This window comes from Cyclopterus lumpus, chromosome 14, assembly GCF_009769545.1.
Source record: "Cyclopterus lumpus isolate fCycLum1 chromosome 14, fCycLum1.pri, whole genome shotgun sequence".
In the NCBI taxonomy this organism is placed as follows: Eukaryota; Metazoa; Chordata; class Actinopteri; order Perciformes; family Cyclopteridae; genus Cyclopterus; species Cyclopterus lumpus.
The window spans coordinates 1,423,924-1,443,210 of record NC_046979.1 but is presented as its reverse complement, the minus strand read 5'-3'; the positions used below and the strand labels follow the sequence as shown (position 1 = coordinate 1,443,210).

Here is a 19,287-nt window from a genome sequence, read left to right as displayed (position 1 = left end):
TTAAGGGGGTTTCTCCCCGTGACACGGAGGAACAGCATTAAGGGGGTTTCTCCCAGTGATACAGAGGAACAGCATTAAGGGGGTTTCTCCCCGTGACACGGAGGAACAGCATTAAGGGGGTTTCTCCCCGTGACACGGAGGAACAGCATTAAGGGGGTTTCTCCCCGTGACACGGAGGAACAGCATTAAGGGGGTTTCTCCCCGTGACACGGAGGAACAGCATTAAGGGGGTTTCTCCCCGTGACACGGAGGAACAGCATTAAGGGGGTTTCTCCCCGTGACACGGAGGAACAGCATTAAGGGGGTTTCTCCCCGTGACACGGAGAAACAGCTTTAAGGGGGTTTCTCCCCGTGACACGGAGGAACAGCATTAAGGGGGTTTCTCCCCGTGACACGGAGGAACAGCATTAAGGGGGTTTCTCCCCGTGACACGGAGAAACAGCTTTAAGGGGGTTTCTCCCCGTGACACGGAGGAACAGCATTAAGGGGGTTTCTCCCAGTGATACAGAGGAACAGCATTAAGGGGGTTTCTCCCCGTGACACGGAGGAACAGCATTAAGGGGGTTTCTCCCCGTGACACGGAGGAACAGCATTAAGGGGGTTTCTCCCCGTGACACGGAGGAACAGCATTAAGGGGGTTTCTCCCCGTGACACGGAGGAACAGCATTAAGGGGGTTTCTCCCCGTGACACGGAGGAACAGCATTAAGGGGGTTTCTCCCCGTGACACGGAGGAACAGCATTAAGGGGGTTTCTCCCCGTGACACGGAGAAACAGCTTTAAGGGGGTTTCTCCCCGTGACACGGAGGAACAGCATTAAGGGGGTTTCTCCCCGTGACACGGAGGAACAGCATTAAGGGGGTTTCTCCCCGTGACACGGAGGAACAGCATTAAGGGGGTTTCTCCCCGTGACACGGAGGAACAGCATTAAGGGGGTTTCTCCCAGTGATACAGAGGAACAGTTTTAAGGAGCTTTCTCCCAGTGACACGGAGGAACAGCATTAAGGGGGTTTCTCCCCGTGACACGGAGGAACAGCTTTAAGGGGGTTTCTCCCCGTGACACGGAGCAACAGCATTAAGGGGGTTTCTCCCCGTGACACGGAGGAACAGTTTTAAGGGGGTTTCTCCCAGTGATACGGAGGAACAGCTTTAAGGGGGTTTCTCCCAGTGACACGGAGGAACAGCATTAAGGGGGTTTCTCCCCGTGACACGGAGGAACAGCTTTAAGGGGGTTTCTCCCAGTGATACGGAGGAACAGCATTAAGGGGGTTTCTCCCAGTGACAAGGAGGAACAGTTTTAAGGAGGTTTCTCCCAGTGATACGGAGGAACAGCATTAAGGGGGTTTCTCCCAGTGACACGGAGGAACAGCATTAAGGGGGTTTCTCCCAGTGACACGGAGGAACAGCATTAAGGGGGTTTCTCCCCGTGACACGGAGGAACAGCTTTAAGGGGGTTTCTCCCAGTGACACGGAGGAACAGCATTAAGGGGGTTTCTCCCCGTGACACGGAGGAACAGCATTAAGGGGGTTTCTCCCCGTGACACGGAGGAACAGCATTAAGGGGGTTTCTCCCCGTGACACGGAGGAACAGCTTTAAGGGGGTTTCTCCCCGTGACACGGAGGAACAGCATTAAGGGGGTTTCTCCCAGTGACACGGAGGAACAGTTTTAAGGGGGTTTCTCCCAGTGATACGGAGGAACAGCATTAAGGGGGTTTCTCCCAGTGACACGGAGGAACAGTTTTAAGGAGGTTTCTCCCAGTGATACGGAGGAACAGCATTAAGGGGGTTTCTACCAGTGACACGGAGGAACAGTTTTAAGGAGGTTTCTCCCAGTGATACGGAGGAACAGCATTAAGGGGGTTTCTCTCAGTGATACGGAGGAACAGCATTAAGGGGGTTTCTCCCCGTGATACGGAGGAACAGCATTAAGGGGGTTTCTCCCCGTGATACGGAGGAACAGCATTAAGGGGGTTTCTCCCCGTGATACGGAGGAACAGCATTAAGGGGGTTTCTCCCAGTGATACGGAGGAACAGCATTGGGTCCCCGATGGCCGATGAGCTTATCTATTATATAAGAAGGTGCACATTTGATTTGGTCTCACCCGCTGCGTGTGGATGGCGCTCTTGTACTCTCGGGCCACGCGGCTCGCCCACTTCCTCGCCTCCTTGTCCAGACTGTGCTCCTCCGACGTTCCATTCTCCTTCTGCAGCTGCATCACCTACAAACACAGAGACGACCACACAAGACATCAGAGACACTGCACAGAATATCAAACCGCTGATTAATGAGGGCTGAGCACTTCAATATCTCTCCTGTCTAATCACTTATTATATTGGCATGGCATGTTAGATAACGTCTGACATTTTGTTTTAGTAAGAGCATGCTGTGTGCGGCCAGTAGTCTAAATTTGTTATTTTTAAAATATATATATTTACTTTATTAATCCCGCTAGGGAATTTATGTTTTGCTCCAGCAGCATTTATATATACACACAGGTAAAGCTATATTAACTATAAAAAATGCTAAATATATACAAACAAATTGAATAATATTAAATTAACAAACTAAACAAAAGTGCAAATATCTAACTAAACAAATAAACATTGTATAGTTATGTGTTTGATTTGGTCAGAGGTGATTTATTGTAAATTGTAAATCTTTTGTAATCATTCATCAACATCGGAAAAGGAGGGTAATATGTACACATGTTGTTTCACATGTTATTGCTATAAAAGGCTAATATATATATATATATATATATATATATATATATATATATATATATATTGTAGTTTTTCAGTGCAAAAAAGAAAAAAGGGTTTGAAATCGGTACGTAGGTTTTTGACCGTGTTATAACGTGTGTATTACGTGTTATATCATGTGATGTGTGTATAACGTGTGTATAATGTGTGATAACATGTGGTTAGCAGGTCCGTCTTTCAATCAGGGGGTTGGTGGTTCAACCCCCGCCCTAGTCCATCTGTCCTTGAGCAAGACACTTAACCCTGAATTGTTCCCTGTAGCTGTTCTACAGTGTGTTAATGTAACATGATTGTGAGTCGCTTTGGATAAAGGTGTCAGCTAAATGACATGTAATGTAATGTATAACGTGTTATAACATGTGATGTGTGTATAACGTGTTACGACGTACAGTCATCGAGCGAAAACCAACGTATTCATATTGGAACATCAAGTCGGAGGTGGACGAGTAATCAGCTGCCGTCACGCCAAATAAAGTCTAGTTCTGGGAGCACGTTGGTGTTCAGACAAGAGCTTAAAGTCAGACTAGACACATGTACATTTTAAAACGGACAAAAAAAGGAAAGAAAGTTTTCGAAAAGAGAGGTGGTTTGTCCAAATAAATACATTTCACGCAAATTACGTCACATAGAAGCACAAATAATTCCTTGTAAAATTAACGTTTCCAAAATAAAATCTTTGCTTGGAAGTTATGACCCACCGGAACACCTCTAAGAGGACCTTGTGGTTTCCCAAAAGGCCAGACAGAGAAACACCAGTGTAAGTTATGATCATGTCACTTTCTCTCTTTTCCTTGTTTGTCCCCTGTTACGTGTGTGTGTGTGTGTGTGTGTGTGTGTGTGTGTGTGTGTGTGTGTGTGTGTGTGTGCGTGTGTGTGAGTGTGTGTGTGTGTGTGTCTCGTGGGCGTGGCTTCCGGCAACTGGCAATCATCTCTGGTTGTATAGAGATTTAACACTATGCTTCATGTGTTAAAGCTGCATTCTCTCTCCTGACCACCAGGGGGCGACTCCTCTGGTTGTATAGAAGTCTATGCTTCATGTGTTAAAGCTGCATTCTCTCTCCTGACCACCAGGGGGCGACTCCTCTGGTTGTATAGAAGTCTATGCTTCATGTGTTAAAGCTGCATTCTCTTTCCTGACCACCAGGGGGCGACTCCTCTGGTTGTATAGAAGTCTATGCTTCATGTGTTGAAGCTGCATTCTCTCTACTGACCACCAGGGGGCGACTCCTCTGGTTGTATAGAAGTCTATGCTTCATGTGTTAAAGCTGCATTCTCTCTCCTGACCACCAGGGGGCGACTCCTCTGGTTGTATAGAAGTCTATGCTTCATGTGTTAAAGCTGCATTCTCTCTCCTGACCACCAGGGGGCGACTCCTCTGGTTGTATAGAAGTCTATGCTTCATGTGTTAAAGCTGCATTCTCTCTCCTGACCACCAGGGGGCGACTCCTCTGGTTGTATAGAAGTCTATGCTTCATGTGTTAAAGCTGCATTCTCTCTCCTGACCACCAGGGGGCGACTCCTCTGGTTGTATAGAAGTCTATGCTTCATGTGTTAAAGCTGCATTCTCTCTCCTGACCACCAGGGGGCGACTCCTCTGGTTGTATAGAAGTCTATGCTTCATGTGTTAAAGCTGCATTCTCTTTCCTGACCACCAGGGGGCGACTCCTCTGGTTGTATAGAAGTCTATGCTTCATGTGTTGAAGCTGCATTCTCTCTACTGACCACCAGGGGGCGACTCCTCTGGTTGTATAGAAGTCTATGCTTCATGTGTTAAAGCTGCATTCTCTCTCCTGACCACCAGGGGGCGACTCCTCTGGTTGTATAGAAGTCTATGCTTCATGTGTTAAAGCTGCATTCTCTCTCCTGACCACCAGGGGGCGACTCCTCTGGTTGTATAGAAGTCTATGCTTCATGTGTTCAAGCTGCATTCTCTCTACTGACCACCAGGGGGCGACTCCTCTGGTTGTATAGAAGTCTATATAAATGACTACTTCTCTTGATGTATTCCCTCAGTAAACATTGTAAACATGAGTTTATGGTCTCAATCTCCAGTGGGGATTTTAATTACAGCCTGAAACGGTTCGGTAACGTATGAAACACATGAATCCATCAATCCCACTTTATTTGGGGAGAACCTTTCACGCAGTGCAGTTCTAAGTGTTTCACTAATGACTCGAGTGTGACCGAGAAAACAGAGTAAAAAATAATACTAATAACAATTTAACCACTTAAATGTAATAAAATATAAATAAAAGCTATAATAACAGAAGAAATGGATTCTACAGGTTATGTGGAAAAAGAAACCTTTAATTTTACGATTTTACTTTTTAGATTCAAACAAATCCCTAAAATATGAGTGAGGAGGTTTCCACATGACAACAGCTGTGTGTGTGTGTGTGTGTGTGTGCACGAGGCAGGCAGTCTGATGAGGCCCACTCACAATGCCCCCTTTTCACAGATGGGCCGTTCACTGGGCCCGGCCCACCTCCTGCCCCTCCCTCCCAGTTCAGCTCTATTTCTTACCGGATCCCTCTGTCTGGTGCAAGTGGTTTGGGGGGAGGGGGGAGGGAGGGAGGTGGGGGGGCTCTCTCTCCACCACTAATGTTGTCTTTAGGAACAAGCTGCTGCTTGTTTGACTTCCAACGAAAACAACGCCAGTATTTTGCGGTTTGAACAAATTGTCCAGTGTTGACCGGCGACGGACCGCGATGCTGCGTTCAAGTGCAGCAAAGCACCTCGGGACGATCTACACACCGGGGTCGTCTCGAGAGTGCGACGGTGCGAAAGCCTTTTGGACATTTATGCAGATGTTTACGGTTTCAAATGCTATAAATGACCGTCACGGGTGGAAAGCTGAGACGTTAGTGTGCGACGCTGTAATTAGACGGCACCGCGACTCGACTGGGATTTCACCTCGTGGGATACAACGTTTTACACACACACACTTTTATAGCTGCGTTGGGGCAACACAGCTGGGAGAGCAGACTTTGATAAGATCACAGTGGGAGATTCAGACACAAACCAGTGGGCTGCTGGGAAATCCTGAAACACAACCCGAGGAGGTCCAGTTGAAGCTAAAGATCCATGAATCTGAAGGTTCACTCCACAGCTGTTTACGGAATAAGACCCGCGAGGGAGGACTTTACAACTCGGAAGGTTATGGCGGCGACGGGAAGCAGAAATAATTACGTGGTTAATGTTCAAACTGTCCTGTTGTGCACAAGGCCGCGAGTTAGATTCCCGTGCCGCTGCTTGTTAAAGATGTCGAGATGTTTCACTTGCTGGTGTCACTTGAGGAAAAGTCAGAACAATTCAAACCCCATAAACGTTCAACATCCGTTTCATAATTGTTGAGATCAAAAGTTCTTTGACGTCTCGACTTTTTTCTGTCGAGCAAAAACTAGTAATTCACATTTTCTTCCTCTCAAATGAATTTGAACTAAACAATTTAAAGGAAGATCTCATCGCCTGAGCTACTCAAAGACACGAGGTCTCTGTTCTGGACGATGAGACACGAGGTCTCTGTTCTGGACGATGAGACACGAGGTCTCTGTTCTGGACGATGAGACACGAGGTCTCTGTTCTGGACGATGAGACACAAGGTCTCCGGTTCTGGACGATGAGACACGAGGTCTCCGGTTCTGGACGATGAGACACGAGGTCTCTGTTCTGGACGATGAGACACGAGGTCTCTGTTCTGGACGATGAGACAAGGTCTCCGGTTCTGGACGATGAGACACGAGGTCTCCGGTTCTGGACGATGAGACACGAGGTCTCTGTTCTGGACGATGAGACACGAGGTCTCTGTTCTGGACGATGAGACACGAGGTCTCTGTTCTGGACGATGAGACACAAGGTCTCCGGTTCTGGACGATGAGACACAAGGTCTCCGGTTCTGGACGATGAGACACGAGGTCTCTGTTCTGGACGATGAGACACAAGGTCTCCGGTTCTGGACGATGAGACACGAGGTCTCCGGTTCTGGACGATGAGACACGAGGTCTCCGGTTCTGGACGATGAGACACGAGGTCTCCGGTTCTGGACGATGAGACACAAGGTCTCTGTTCTGGACGATGAGACACAAGGTCTCTGTTCTGGACGATGAGACACAAGGTCTCCGGTTCTGGACGATGAGACACGAGGTCTCCGGTTCTGGACGATGAGACACGAGGTCTCTGTTCTGGACGATGAGACACAAGGTCTCCGGTTCTGGACGATGAGACACGAGGTCTCTGTTCTGGACGATGAGACACGAGGTCTCTGTTCTGGACGATGAGACACAAGGTCTCTGTTCTGGACGATGAGACACAAGGTCTCCGGTTCTGGACGATGAGACACGAGGTCTCCGGTTCTGGACGATGAGAAACAAGGTCTCTGTTCTGGACGATGAGACACGAGGTCTCTGTTCTGGACGATGAGACACGAGGTCTCCGGTTCTGGACGATGAGACACAAGGTCTCTGTTCTGGACGATGAGACACAAGGTCTCCGGTTCTGGACGATGAGACACGAGGTCTCTGTTCTGGACGATGAGACACGAGGTCTCCGGTTCTGGACGATGAGACACAAGGTCTCTGTTCTGGACGATGAGACACAAGGTCTCCGGTTCTGGACGATGAGACACGAGGTCTCTGTTCTGGACGATGAGACACGAGTTCTCTGTTCTGGACGATGAGACACAAGGTCTCTGTTCTGGACGATGAGACACAAGGTCTCCGGTTCTGGACGATGAGACACGAGGTCTCCGGTTCTGGACGATGAGACACAAGGTCTCTGTTCTGGACGATGAGACACAAGGTCTCTGTTCTGGACGATGAGACACAAGGTCTCTGTTCTGGACGATGAGAAACAAGGTCTCCGGTTCTGGACGATGAGACACGAGGTCTCTGTTCTGGACGATGAGACACGAGGTCTCCGGTTCTGGACGATGAGACACAAGGTCTCTGTTCTGGACGATGAGACACAAGGTCTCCGGTTCTGGACGATGAGACACGAGGTCTCTGTTCTGGACGATGAGACACGAGGTCTCTGTTCTGGACGATGAGACACAAGGTCTCTGTTCTGGACGATGAGACACAAGGTCTCCGGTTCTGGACGATGAGACACGAGGTCTCCGGTTCTGGACGATGAGACACAAGGTCTCTGTTCTGGACGATGAGACACAAGGTCTCCGGTTCTGGACGATGAGACACGAGGTCTCTGTTCTGGACGATGAGACACGAGGTCTCCGGTTCTGGACGATGAGACACAAGGTCTCTGTTCTGGACGATGAGACACAAGGTCTCCGGTTCTGGACGATGAGACACGAGGTCTCTGTTCTGGACGATGAGACACGAGGTCTCTGTTCTGGACAATGAGACACAAGGTCTCTGTTCTGGACGATGAGACACAAGGTCTCCGGTTCTGGACGATGAGACACGAGGTCTCCGGTTCTGGACGATGAGACACAAGGTCTCTGTTCTGGACGATGAGACACGAGGTCTCCGGTTCTGGACGATGAGACACGAGGTCTCTGTTCTGGACGATGAGACACAAGGTCTCTGTTCTGGACGATGAGACACGAGGTCTCTGGTTCTGGAAGATGAGACACAAGGTCTCCGGTTCTGGACGATGAGACACAAGGTCTCCGGTTCTGGACGATGAGACACGAGGTCTCCTGTTCTGGACGATTAGAAACAAGGTCTCCGGTTCTGGACGATGAGACACGAGGTCTCTGTTCTGGACGATGAGACACAAGGTCTCCGGTTCTGGACGATGAGACACGAGGTCTCTGTTCTGGACGATGAGACACAAGGTCTCCGGTTCTGGACGATGAGACACGAGGTCTCTGTTCTGGACGATGAGACACAAGGTCTCCGGTTCTGGACGATGAGACACGAGGTCTCTGTTCTGGACGATGAGACACGAGGTCTCCGGTTCTGGACGATGAGACACGAGGTCTCTGTTCTGGACGATTAGAAACAAGGTCTCCGGTTCTGGACGATGAGACACGAGGTCTCCGGTTCTGGCCGTCCAGACTCTTTTCAAAACAAGACGACGGCAGCAGCGTAAGAAGACGTAGTGGATGTCGCCTTGGAGGCTTAGTTATGATTCGATGCACACTAAACTATGAAGAGCTGATATCATCAAGCAACCGTGATGGTTGCACCATCTGTTCCCCACATCATCGTTTACAAAGTTATTTTTAGCAACCCAAGAGCCTTCAAAATAAGACTGTGGCTGGCGTCTAACGCGTACCAGGATGTCAGAAGTTATATCTGTTATACATATTAACCTAATCTATTTCAATTGAATCATCTCCCATTGAATCCACTCAATACAATACATTACATTACATGTCATTTAGCTGACGCTTTAATCCAAAGCGACTTACAATCATGTTACATTAACACACTGTAGAACAGCGTCTTGCTCAAGGACACATCGACTAGGGCGGGGATTGAACCGCCAACCCCCTGAATGAAAGACGGACCTGCTAACCACTGACCCACAGTCGCCCCACTCCATTGAATCTACTCCACTGAATCCACTCCATTGAATCCACTCCCATGTGAAAGAGGTCTTCAGACCAAATCAAAGGGTTTACCGTATCGGAGTCGATGGGCTGGAACGAGAAGTCGGGGGCTTTCTGAAACACGAGGTTCTTCTGTACAAACTGCTGCTGATGAAACTCCTGCAGAACCTGTGAGTGTGTTGAGGGGAAAAGATGAAATACATGTTTACATGTTGCCAGCTATGAATGAAGCAGAACAGACTACAAAGATCAAACATAAAATGTGTTTTTTTGTGTTCATTGTTTCTCTTTAGAAGACAAAGGCCTCTAGTTTCATGGTGGTAGGAGCCTGAAAAGGTGGAGATGGTTCAAGAGGACGCCCTGCATGTCCCACATGTAACTTCATCTGGAAAGGTTTCGTTCACCACTGAGATTCACGTGTTTAGTTTCCCCCGATTTGTATATGCAGAGCGGTGACATCGATCCCACTAAAACACAATGAGACTAAACGTCACGACGCACACACAAGGTCTGCTTCAGCGTCGCCACAGGAAGCACACGGAGCTGTTGAGAAACCGCCGCTTCCCTCTCGAAGAACCGTCGGTTCGTATTCCGGCAGAACAAACTAAATGTCAGCGTGGCTCCAGCGAGGAAAGCTGAGCCTGAACCAACCGGACCGGACGAGGCCGACGGCGGCTCGAGTGCATGTAACCGAGCAGCCGAGAGGTAACGCACACCGCGAGCCGGTAGAGTTCCACTCGTCCGAAGACGCCGAGTGACCCTGAACGCATCCTGAAGGTCGGCATCGGAGACGATCCGGCTCCATCGGCTGAAATGAACCGGCTCAAAGGCCAAAACCTCTGTCCGCTTCAGGCCGCTCTGAGAGAGAAGGGTTCCCATGAGGGTTCTTCCTGAAGGGCTGAGGTTCTACCCAAGAACATGTGCAGCCAAAGAACCCTTTTTGGAAAAAGGATCCTTCCAGATCCCCCAAAAAACTGCGATTGTGAATCATGAAGGTTGTGGGCCCAACGGCCCCTTTAGGATACGTAACGCAGAGGAACCCTACATGGTTCTAGTTAGAACCTTTAATTCTAGGAGTGTTTAGCTGTTCCGATCTCCAGTGGAACATTTCTCTGCTCTTAAACCTTTTATCTTTCCTCTCCGTCTCTTATTAGAGATCTAATCAGATCAGCGCTTCTCTTTTACGTCAGCTGGATCAATAATTAACCCGCTGAGTAATTTAAATTTAATAACGTTCTCTGTAATCACAAAGGTGGTTTGTGTTTCTGTAGTTCCAACAGAGTGACACCTCTTCTCTTTCTTATAACGTCCCGTCAATTAAATTCCTTAATGCGTTCGACTCAAGACCTTCAGGATTTGGATCAAATTAATTTAATAAATAAAGTATTTAATCAACTTTTCAATATGTATTTTCACCAAATGTACAGAGGATCTTTGACACAAACGTTTCTGTGTCATTTAGGCCAATAAAAGCAGAACGTTGGACACCACGTGGAGGTTGAAGACTCACCCCATTGGAGCTGCTCAACAGCTGGTTGAAGGTGTCGTGGACGGACTGGTAACTTTCCAGCTCCGTCTGACACAGCGAGACCAGGTACTCCTTCACCTGCTCGTAGATCCTCCCGTCCGACAGCTGCAGAGGAATACACACTTTAAAGGTTACGGTGCACGTCTACCTACCATCCCTCTCTCCCTCCTTCATCCATCCTTCCATCTCTCCATCCCTCCCTCGTTCCTTCCCTCCATCCATCATCCCTCACACCTTCCCACCATCCCGCCCACTATCCTTCCATCCATCCATCCATCCATCCATCCCTCCTTCCTTCCATCCATCCACCCTTCCATCTCTCCATCCCTCCCTCGTTCCTTCGCTCCATCCATCATCCCTCCCTCCTTCCATCCATCCTTCCATCTCTCCATCCCTCCCTCGTTCCTTCCCTCCATCCATCATCCCTCCATCATCCCTCACACCTTCCCACCATCCCGCCCACTATCCTTCCATCCATCCATCCATCCCTCCTTCCTTCCATCCATCCATCCCTCCTTCCATCCATCCTTCCATCTCTCCATCCCTCCCTCGTTCCTTCCCTCCATCCATCATCCCTCCCTCCTTCCATCCATCCTTCCATCTACCATCCCTCACACCTTCCCACCCACTATCCTTCCATCCATCCCTCCTTCCTTCCATCCATCCACCCCTCCTTCCATCCATCTCTTCATCCCTCCCTCCCTCCTTCCCTCCATTCATCATCCCTCCCTCCTTCCATCTCTCCATCCCTCCCTCGTTCCTTCCCTCCATCCATCATCCCTCCCTCCTTCCATCTCTCCATCCCTCCCTCGTTCCTTCCCTCCATCCATCATCCCTTCATCATCCCTCACACCTTCCCACCATCCCGCCCACTATCCTTCCATCCATCCAGCCATCCTTCCCTCCATCCATCGATCCCTCCCTCCTCCTTCCATCCCTCACACCTTCCCTCCATCCCGCCCTCCATCCATCCCTCCCTCCATCCATCCACCCATCCTCCTTCCTTCCTTCCCTCCATCCACCCATCCTCCTTCCATCGATCCCTCCCTCCCTCCTCCTTCCATCCCTCACACCTTCCCTCCATCCATCCATTCATCCATCCATCCACCCACCCACCGATCCTCCCTTCATCCCTCCCTCCTTCCATCCTTCCATCCCTCCTCCCTTCATCCCTCCCTCCTTCCATCCACCCACCCACTCATCCTCCCTCCATCCATCCCTCCTCCCTTCATCCTTCCATCCCTCCTCCCTCCATCCCTCCCTCCCTCCATCCTCCCTTCATCCCTCCCTCCTTCCATCCATCCCTCCATCCTCCCTTCATCCCTCCCTCCTTCCATCCATCCCTCCATCCTCCCTTCATCCCTCCCTCCATCCATCCCTCCTCCCTCCCTCCTCACCTTGATGCAGTCCATGAGGTCAGTGTCGTAGTAGCGCTGCTGGTGAGCGTTAGCGGCGGCTAGCATTAGCAGGTAGTCGTTTCGGGCGTGAGAGGCTTTGGAGTTGCACTCGCTCCTCTTGGCTTTCAGCTGGAAGGTAAAAGTTCACGATCGCTGACACAAAGAAAACAACGAGCAGCTTGATTTGTTCTTCGTGACACAAAGTGGTCTCACCTTCACACTCGCCCTCTGGAGGCTGGACCTGGACTGGAAGAGACTGAGCTTGGACCTGAAGAGAAGACGTTCACATGAGACATGTTTCTTAAAGGGCCAGTGTGAAGCATACCTGGGGATCTATTGGCCGAAATGTAATATAATATCCATACCTATGTTTTCATTAGTTTATAAATCACCTGAAACTAATAATAGTTTTGTTTTGACTAGCTTAGAATGAGCCCTTCATACCTACAAAGGGAGGACTCGCCGCTTGGCATTTCTAGTATTATTTCAACATACGGGATATTTATTTATATTTTGTGTTGACCTTTTGACCTCTAAAGAAACATCACCAGAGCCTTTTGGGTCATACTTGGCGTCCAGCTCGGCCTTCTCTCTGACGGCCTGAGCCATCGTCTCGGCCTCCTGGTACTTCTTCCTGCTCTTCGTCAGCTCCTTCACGGACTCCTGAACCTCAGCTTGAACCACCGTCAGCTGGTCGATGCACTGGGGGGGGGGGGGGGGTGAGGGGGGGGGGGGGGGGGGGGGGGGGGGGGGGGGGGGGGATTAATAATTATGTGTGGTGAGTAACATCATGATGAGAGTGAAGTACAGGGTGAACAAGTCGAAAGGACAAAGACCTCGTCCACAGAGGACAAAGACCCTGTCCACAGAAGACAAAGACCCTGTCCACAGAAGACAAAGACCCTGTCCACAGAGGACAAAGACCCTGTCCACAGAGGACAAAGACCCTGTCCACAGAGGACAAAGACCCTGTCCACAGAAGACAAAGACCCTATCCACAGAGGACAAAGACCCTGTCCACAGAGGACAAAGACCCTGTCCACAGAGGACAAAGACACTGTCCACAGAAGACAAAGAGCCTGTCCACAGAGGACAAAGACCCTGTCCACAGAAGACAAAGACCCTGTCCACAGAGGACAAAGACCCTGTCCACAGAAGACAAAGAGCCTGTCCACAGAGGACCAAGACCCTATCCACAGAGGACAAAGACCCTGTCCACAGAGGACCAAGACCCTGTCCACAGAGGACCAAGACCCTGTCCACAAAAGGACAAAGACCTCGTCCACAGAAGACAAAGAGCCTGTCCACAGAGGACCAAGACCCTGTCCACAGAAGACAAAGAGCCTGTCCACAGAGGACCAAGACCCTGTCCACAGAGGACCAAGACCCTGTCCACAAAAGGACAAAGACCTCGTCCACAGAAGATAAAGAGCCTGTCCACAGAGAACAAAGACCCTGTCCACAGAGGACAAAGACCCTGTCCACAGAGGACCAAGACCCTGTCCACAAAAGGACAAAGACCTCGTCCACAGAAGACAAAGACCCTATCCACAGAGGACAAAGACCCTGTCCACAGAAGACAAAGACCCTGTCCACAGAGGACCAAGACCCTGTCCACAGAGGACAAAGACCCTGTCCACAGAAGACAAAGACCCTGTCCACAGAAGACAAAGACCCTGTCCACAGAGGACAAAGACCCTATCCAGAGGACAAAGACCCTGTCCACAGAGGACCAAGACCCTATCCACAGAGGACAAAGACCCTGTCCACAGAAGACAAAGACACCATCCACAGAAGACAAAGACCCTGTCCACAGAGGACAAAGACCCTGTCCACAGAAGACAAAGACCTCGTCCACAGAAGACAAAGACCTCGTCCACAGAGGACAAAGACCCTGTCCACAGAGGACAAAGACCCTATCCAGAGGACAAAGACCCTGTCCACAGAAGACAAAGACCCTGTCCACAGAGGACAAAGACCCTGTCCACAGAGGACAAAGACCCTATCCAGAGGACAAAGACACTGTCCACAGAAGACAAAGAGCCTGTCCACAGAGGACAAAGACCCTGTCCACAGAAGACAAAGACCCTGTCCACAGAAGACAAAGACCCTGTCCACAGAGGACAAAGACCCTGTCCACAGAAGACAAAGAGCCTGTCCACAGAGGACCAAGACCCTATCCACAGAGGACAAAGACCCTGTCCACAGAGGACCAAGACCCTGTCCACAGAGGACCAAGACCCTGTCCACAAAAGGACAAAGACCTCGTCCACAGAAGACAAAGAGCCTGTCCACAGAGGACCAAGACCCTGTCCACAGAAGACAAAGAGCCTGTCCACAGAGGACCAAGACCCTGTCCACAGAGGACCAAGACCCTGTCCACAAAAGGACAAAGACCTCGTCCACAGAAGATAAAGAGCCTGTCCACAGAGAACAAAGACCCTGTCCACAGAGGACAAAGACCCTGTCCACAGAGGACCAAGACCCTGTCCACAAAAGGACAAAGACCTCGTCCACAGAAGACAAAGACCCTATCCACAGAGGACAAAGACCCTGTCCACAGAAGACAAAGACCCTGTCCACAGAGGACCAAGACCCTGTCCACAGAGGACAAAGACCCTGTCCACAGAAGACAAAGACCCTGTCCACAGAAGACAAAGACCCTGTCCACAGAGGACAAAGACCCTATCCAGAGGACAAAGACCCTGTCCACAGAGGACCAAGACCCTATCCACAGAGGACAAAGACCCTGTCCACAGAAGACAAAGACACCGTCCACAGAAGACAAAGACCCTGTCCACAGAGGACAAAGACCCTGTCCACAGAAGACAAAGACCTCGTCCACAGAAGACAAAGACCTCGTCCACAGAGGACAAAGACCCTATCCAGAGGACAAAGACCCTGTCCACAGAAGACAAAGACCCTGTCCACAGAGGACAAAGACCCTGTCCACAGAGGACAAAGACCCTATCCAGAGGACAAAGACCCTGTCCACAGAGGACAAAGACCCTATCCAGAGGACAAAGACCCTGTCCACAGAGGACCAAGACCCTATCCACAGAGGACAAAGACCCTGTCCACAGAGGACCAAGACCCTATACACAGAGGACCAAGACCCTGTCCACAGAAGACAAAGACCTCGTCCACAGAAGACAAAGACCCTGTCCACAGAAGACAAAGACCCTGTCCACAGAGGACAAAGACCCTGTCCACAGAAGACAAAGACCCTGTCCACAGAGGACAAAGACACCGTCCACAGAAGACAAAGACCCTGTCCACAGAGGACAAAGACCCTGTCCACAGAGGACAAAGACCTCGTCCACAGAAGACAAAGACCTCGTCCACAGAGGACAAAGACCCTATCCAGAGGACAAAGACCCTGTCCACAGAGGACAAAGACCCTGTCCACAGAGGACAAAGACCCTATCCAGAGGACAAAGACCCTGTCCACAGAGGACAAAGACCCTATCCAGAGGACAAAGACCCTGTCCACAGAGGACCAAGACCCTGTCCACAGAGGACCAAGACCCTATCCACAGAGGACAAAGACCCTGTCCACAGAGGACCAAGACCCTATCCACAGAGGACAAAGACCCTGTCCACAGAGGACAAAGACCCTGTCCACAGAGGACCAAGACCCTGTCCACAAAAGGACAAAGACCCCGTCCACAGAAGACAGAGACCCCTTTGATCCGCATTACCTTCCTCAGCTGCTGTTCCTTCTGCATCCGGCCCGTCTTGGCCGGATCGGCGACCTGGACTTTGTAGTTGTCACAGGCGCCGATTCTGGACTGGGTGACCTGAACCGTGCCCTCCAGGTAGGCCCTCCACACCCAATACATGTTCCTAAAACCACACACGCAAATGTTTAGTTTACTTTCATATGTGGAGAACGAAAACATAAAATCCTCACATTCAGGAAACTGGAGCCAGCAAAAGATTTCTCTTTTGAGGTCACAGTGACCTTTGAACCCATTTTGGGGGAAACTGAATAAATATCTTAATTTTGGGAAAAACTAAAATGGTTTACTCCTCTGATGTTGAGCTCCACAGGTTTTTAAATAGGAAGTAATATTTTAGAAGCGAGTCTGTCGGAAAGAGACGGAGTCGGAGATTGGTGAGTTTTCTTGTGAGGGGCGGGACTTAGCTAAAAGGGTCCTTACCTTTCGTCTGCTGGTTCTTCCGTCAAGCTGTCCGGCCACTCCCTCTTTAGGTACTGATTGGCCAACTTCTGGAGGGCCTGGAAGAGACAAAAAGCAAGAGGGTGACCTTTCACCTTTGACACCAGGTGTCTTGTCGTCACATAGGACACGCCCCCCCCCGGGAGTGTCCTATAAACCACCAGGCACGCGTCTGAATACTATCACCTGACGACCGCCTGTCCGTCGCCTGACGACCGCCTGTCCTTTGCCTGACGACCGCCTGTCCTTTGCCTGACGACCGCCTGTCCTTTGCCTGACGACCGCCTGTCCTTTGCCTGACGACCGCCTGTCCTTCGCCTGACGACCGCCTGTCCTTCGCCTGACGACCGCCTGTCCTTCGCCTGACGACCGCCTGTCCGTCGCCTGACGACCGCCTGTCCGTCGCCTGACGACCGCATGTCCGTCGCCTGACGCTCGCCTGTCCATCGTCCGCCTATCCTTCGCCTGACGACCGCCTGTCCGTCGCCTGACGACCGCCTGTCCTTCGCCTGACGACCGCCTGTCCGTCGCCTGACGACCGCCTGTCCGTCGCCTGACGACCGCCTGTCCGTCGCCTGACGACCGCCTGTCCGTCGCCTGACGCTCGCCTGTCCATCGTCCGCCTATCCTTCGCCTGACGACCGCCTGTCCGTCGCCCGCCCTTCGCCTGACGCTTGCCTGTCCATCGTCCGCCTATCCTTCACCTGACGACCGCCTGTTGTCCGTCTGTCCGTAATAATAATATATTGTGTTTTACCGGATGCGGTCGAGAGTAAAGTCAGCGGCGGTCGGCAGGAAGTTGGTTAAAACAAATACGAACGTTTTCATAAACAAGATTAAAAAAAAAAAGTAAAAAAATAAATCGAAAAAGTATCGCACGACTTCAGTATTGCGATAAAACTATAATTCAATATATGAATTGTGTTTTGGAGCGGGCGTTCCACGCTTCCTGAGGGGGAAACACCGGCCGGAGCTTCCAAGGCTCCAGAAAGACGCCACAAACCCGACCTTTGTGGGGCGAGATGGAGGAGGAGGAGGAGGAGGAAGAGCCACACAGAGGAGGACCTTTTATCACCACCGTGTGACTGGAATAGCAAGCGGCTCGCGGATGAAGCAGCTTGCAGGTGTAAGAGAACCCAGGAGGAAAAAAAGAGATTTAAAATAAAGAAAAAACGAAGAGTCTGAAACCAGAAAGAGGACGAAGTGTTGCAGCGACGCTCTGACTGACACGTTAGAGATCCATTGATCACATGACTGACACACGTTAGAGATCCATTGATCACATGATAATAATAATAATAATAATAATAATAATAATTAAAAAATCCTGACTAACCCTCGTAAATTATTCACACCTGAGAAACTGGAACGAGCGAATTTACCAGTTTAATAAAACTGCAGTGAAATAATAACTCCTGTTCAGGACTGATTTTGCACAACGGTACCAGTTGTGCATGCGTATCCAATAAAACACACGCACGCACGCACACGCACGCACGCACGCACGCACACACACACACACACACACACACACACACACACACACACACACACACACACACACACACACACACACACACACACACACACACACACACACACACACACACACACACACACACACACACACACACACACACACACACACACACACACGATAACTTCAGCCAAGCAACATAAATAACGTACAAACGGGCATCAACGATTTTCAACCGCAGATCGTTTAGAAACGCATCGTTTCCCCTTTTTTGTGTTTTGCAATCGACGTGCAAAACATTTCAGTTTGACTGGAATTAAATTTGATCCCCAAGTTTAACTTGCTTTAGTGTGTGTTAACTCACCACACACTAAAGCATCACTGAATTATGGTCTGTTTGACTCTAAATGACCATAATTTACTAAATGAACATCACGCTGTATTGAAGAAGACTTGAAACTAGAGATTGAGACCAAAAACTAATGTTTACAATGTTTACTGAGGGAATACATCAAGAGAAGTAGAGTCATTTATATAGACTTCTATACAACCAGAGGAGTCGCCCCCTGGTGGTCAGGAGAGAGAATGCAGCTTTAACACATGAAGCGTAGACTTCTATACAACCAGAGGAGTCGCCCCCTGGTGGTCAGGAGAGAGAATGCAGCTTTAACACATGAAGCATAGACTTCTATACAACCAGAGTAGTCGCCCCCTGGTGGTCAGGAGAGAGAATGCAGCTTTAACACATGAAGCATAGACTTCTATACAACCAGAGGAGTCGCCCCCTGGTGGTCAGGAGAGAGAATGCAGCTTTAACACATGAAGCATAGACTTCTATACAACCAGAGGAGTCGCCCCCTGGTGGTCAGGAGAGAGAATGCAGCTTTAACACATGAAGCATAGACTTCTATACAACCAGAGGAGTCGCCCCCTGGTGGTCAGGAGAGAGAATGCAGCTTTAACATGAAGCATAGACTTCTATACAACCAGAGGAGTCGCCCCCTGGTGGTCAGGAGAGAGAATGCAGCTTTAACACATGAAGCATAGACTTCTATACAACCAGAGGAGTCGCCCCCTGGTGGTCAGGAGAGAGAATGCAGCTTTAACACATGAAGCATAGACTTCTATACAACCAGAGGAGTCGCCCCCTGGTGGTCAGGAGAGAGAATGCAGCTTTAACATGAAGCATAGACTTCTATACAACCAGAGGAGTCGCCCCCTGGTGGTCAGGAGAGAGAATGCAGCTTTAACACATGAAGCATAGACTTCTATACAACCAGAGGAGTCGCCCCCTGGTGGTCAGGAGAGAGAATGCAGCTTTAACACATGAAGCATAGACTTCTATACAACTAGAGGAGTCGCCCCCTGGTGGTCAGGAGAGAGAATGCAGCTTTAACACATGAAGCATAGACTTCTATACAACCAGAG

At 49.9% G+C, this 19,287-nt stretch overlaps 1 protein-coding gene across 2 annotated transcripts in view; it reads right to left on the bottom strand.

Moving 5' to 3' along the window:
- The window catches only part of LOC117742448 (F-BAR and double SH3 domains protein 2-like), a 31,183-nt gene that overhangs the window by 6,333 nt on the left and 5,563 nt on the right, over positions 1 to 19,287 (bottom strand). For both annotated transcript variants that reach the window (XM_034549818.1, XM_034549819.1), the window contains 8 exons: positions 16,365 to 16,441; positions 15,903 to 16,047; positions 12,770 to 12,903; positions 12,415 to 12,469; positions 12,202 to 12,330; positions 10,787 to 10,909; positions 9,349 to 9,444; positions 2,102 to 2,218 (listed from right to left, as the gene is read on the bottom strand). In XM_034549818.1, the coding sequence (XP_034405709.1) occupies positions 2,102 to 2,218; positions 9,349 to 9,444; positions 10,787 to 10,909; positions 12,202 to 12,330; positions 12,415 to 12,469; positions 12,770 to 12,903; positions 15,903 to 16,047; positions 16,365 to 16,441 (876 nt within the window). The remainder of the gene's footprint in view (positions 1 to 2,101; positions 2,219 to 9,348; positions 9,445 to 10,786; positions 10,910 to 12,201; positions 12,331 to 12,414; positions 12,470 to 12,769; positions 12,904 to 15,902; positions 16,048 to 16,364; positions 16,442 to 19,287) is intronic.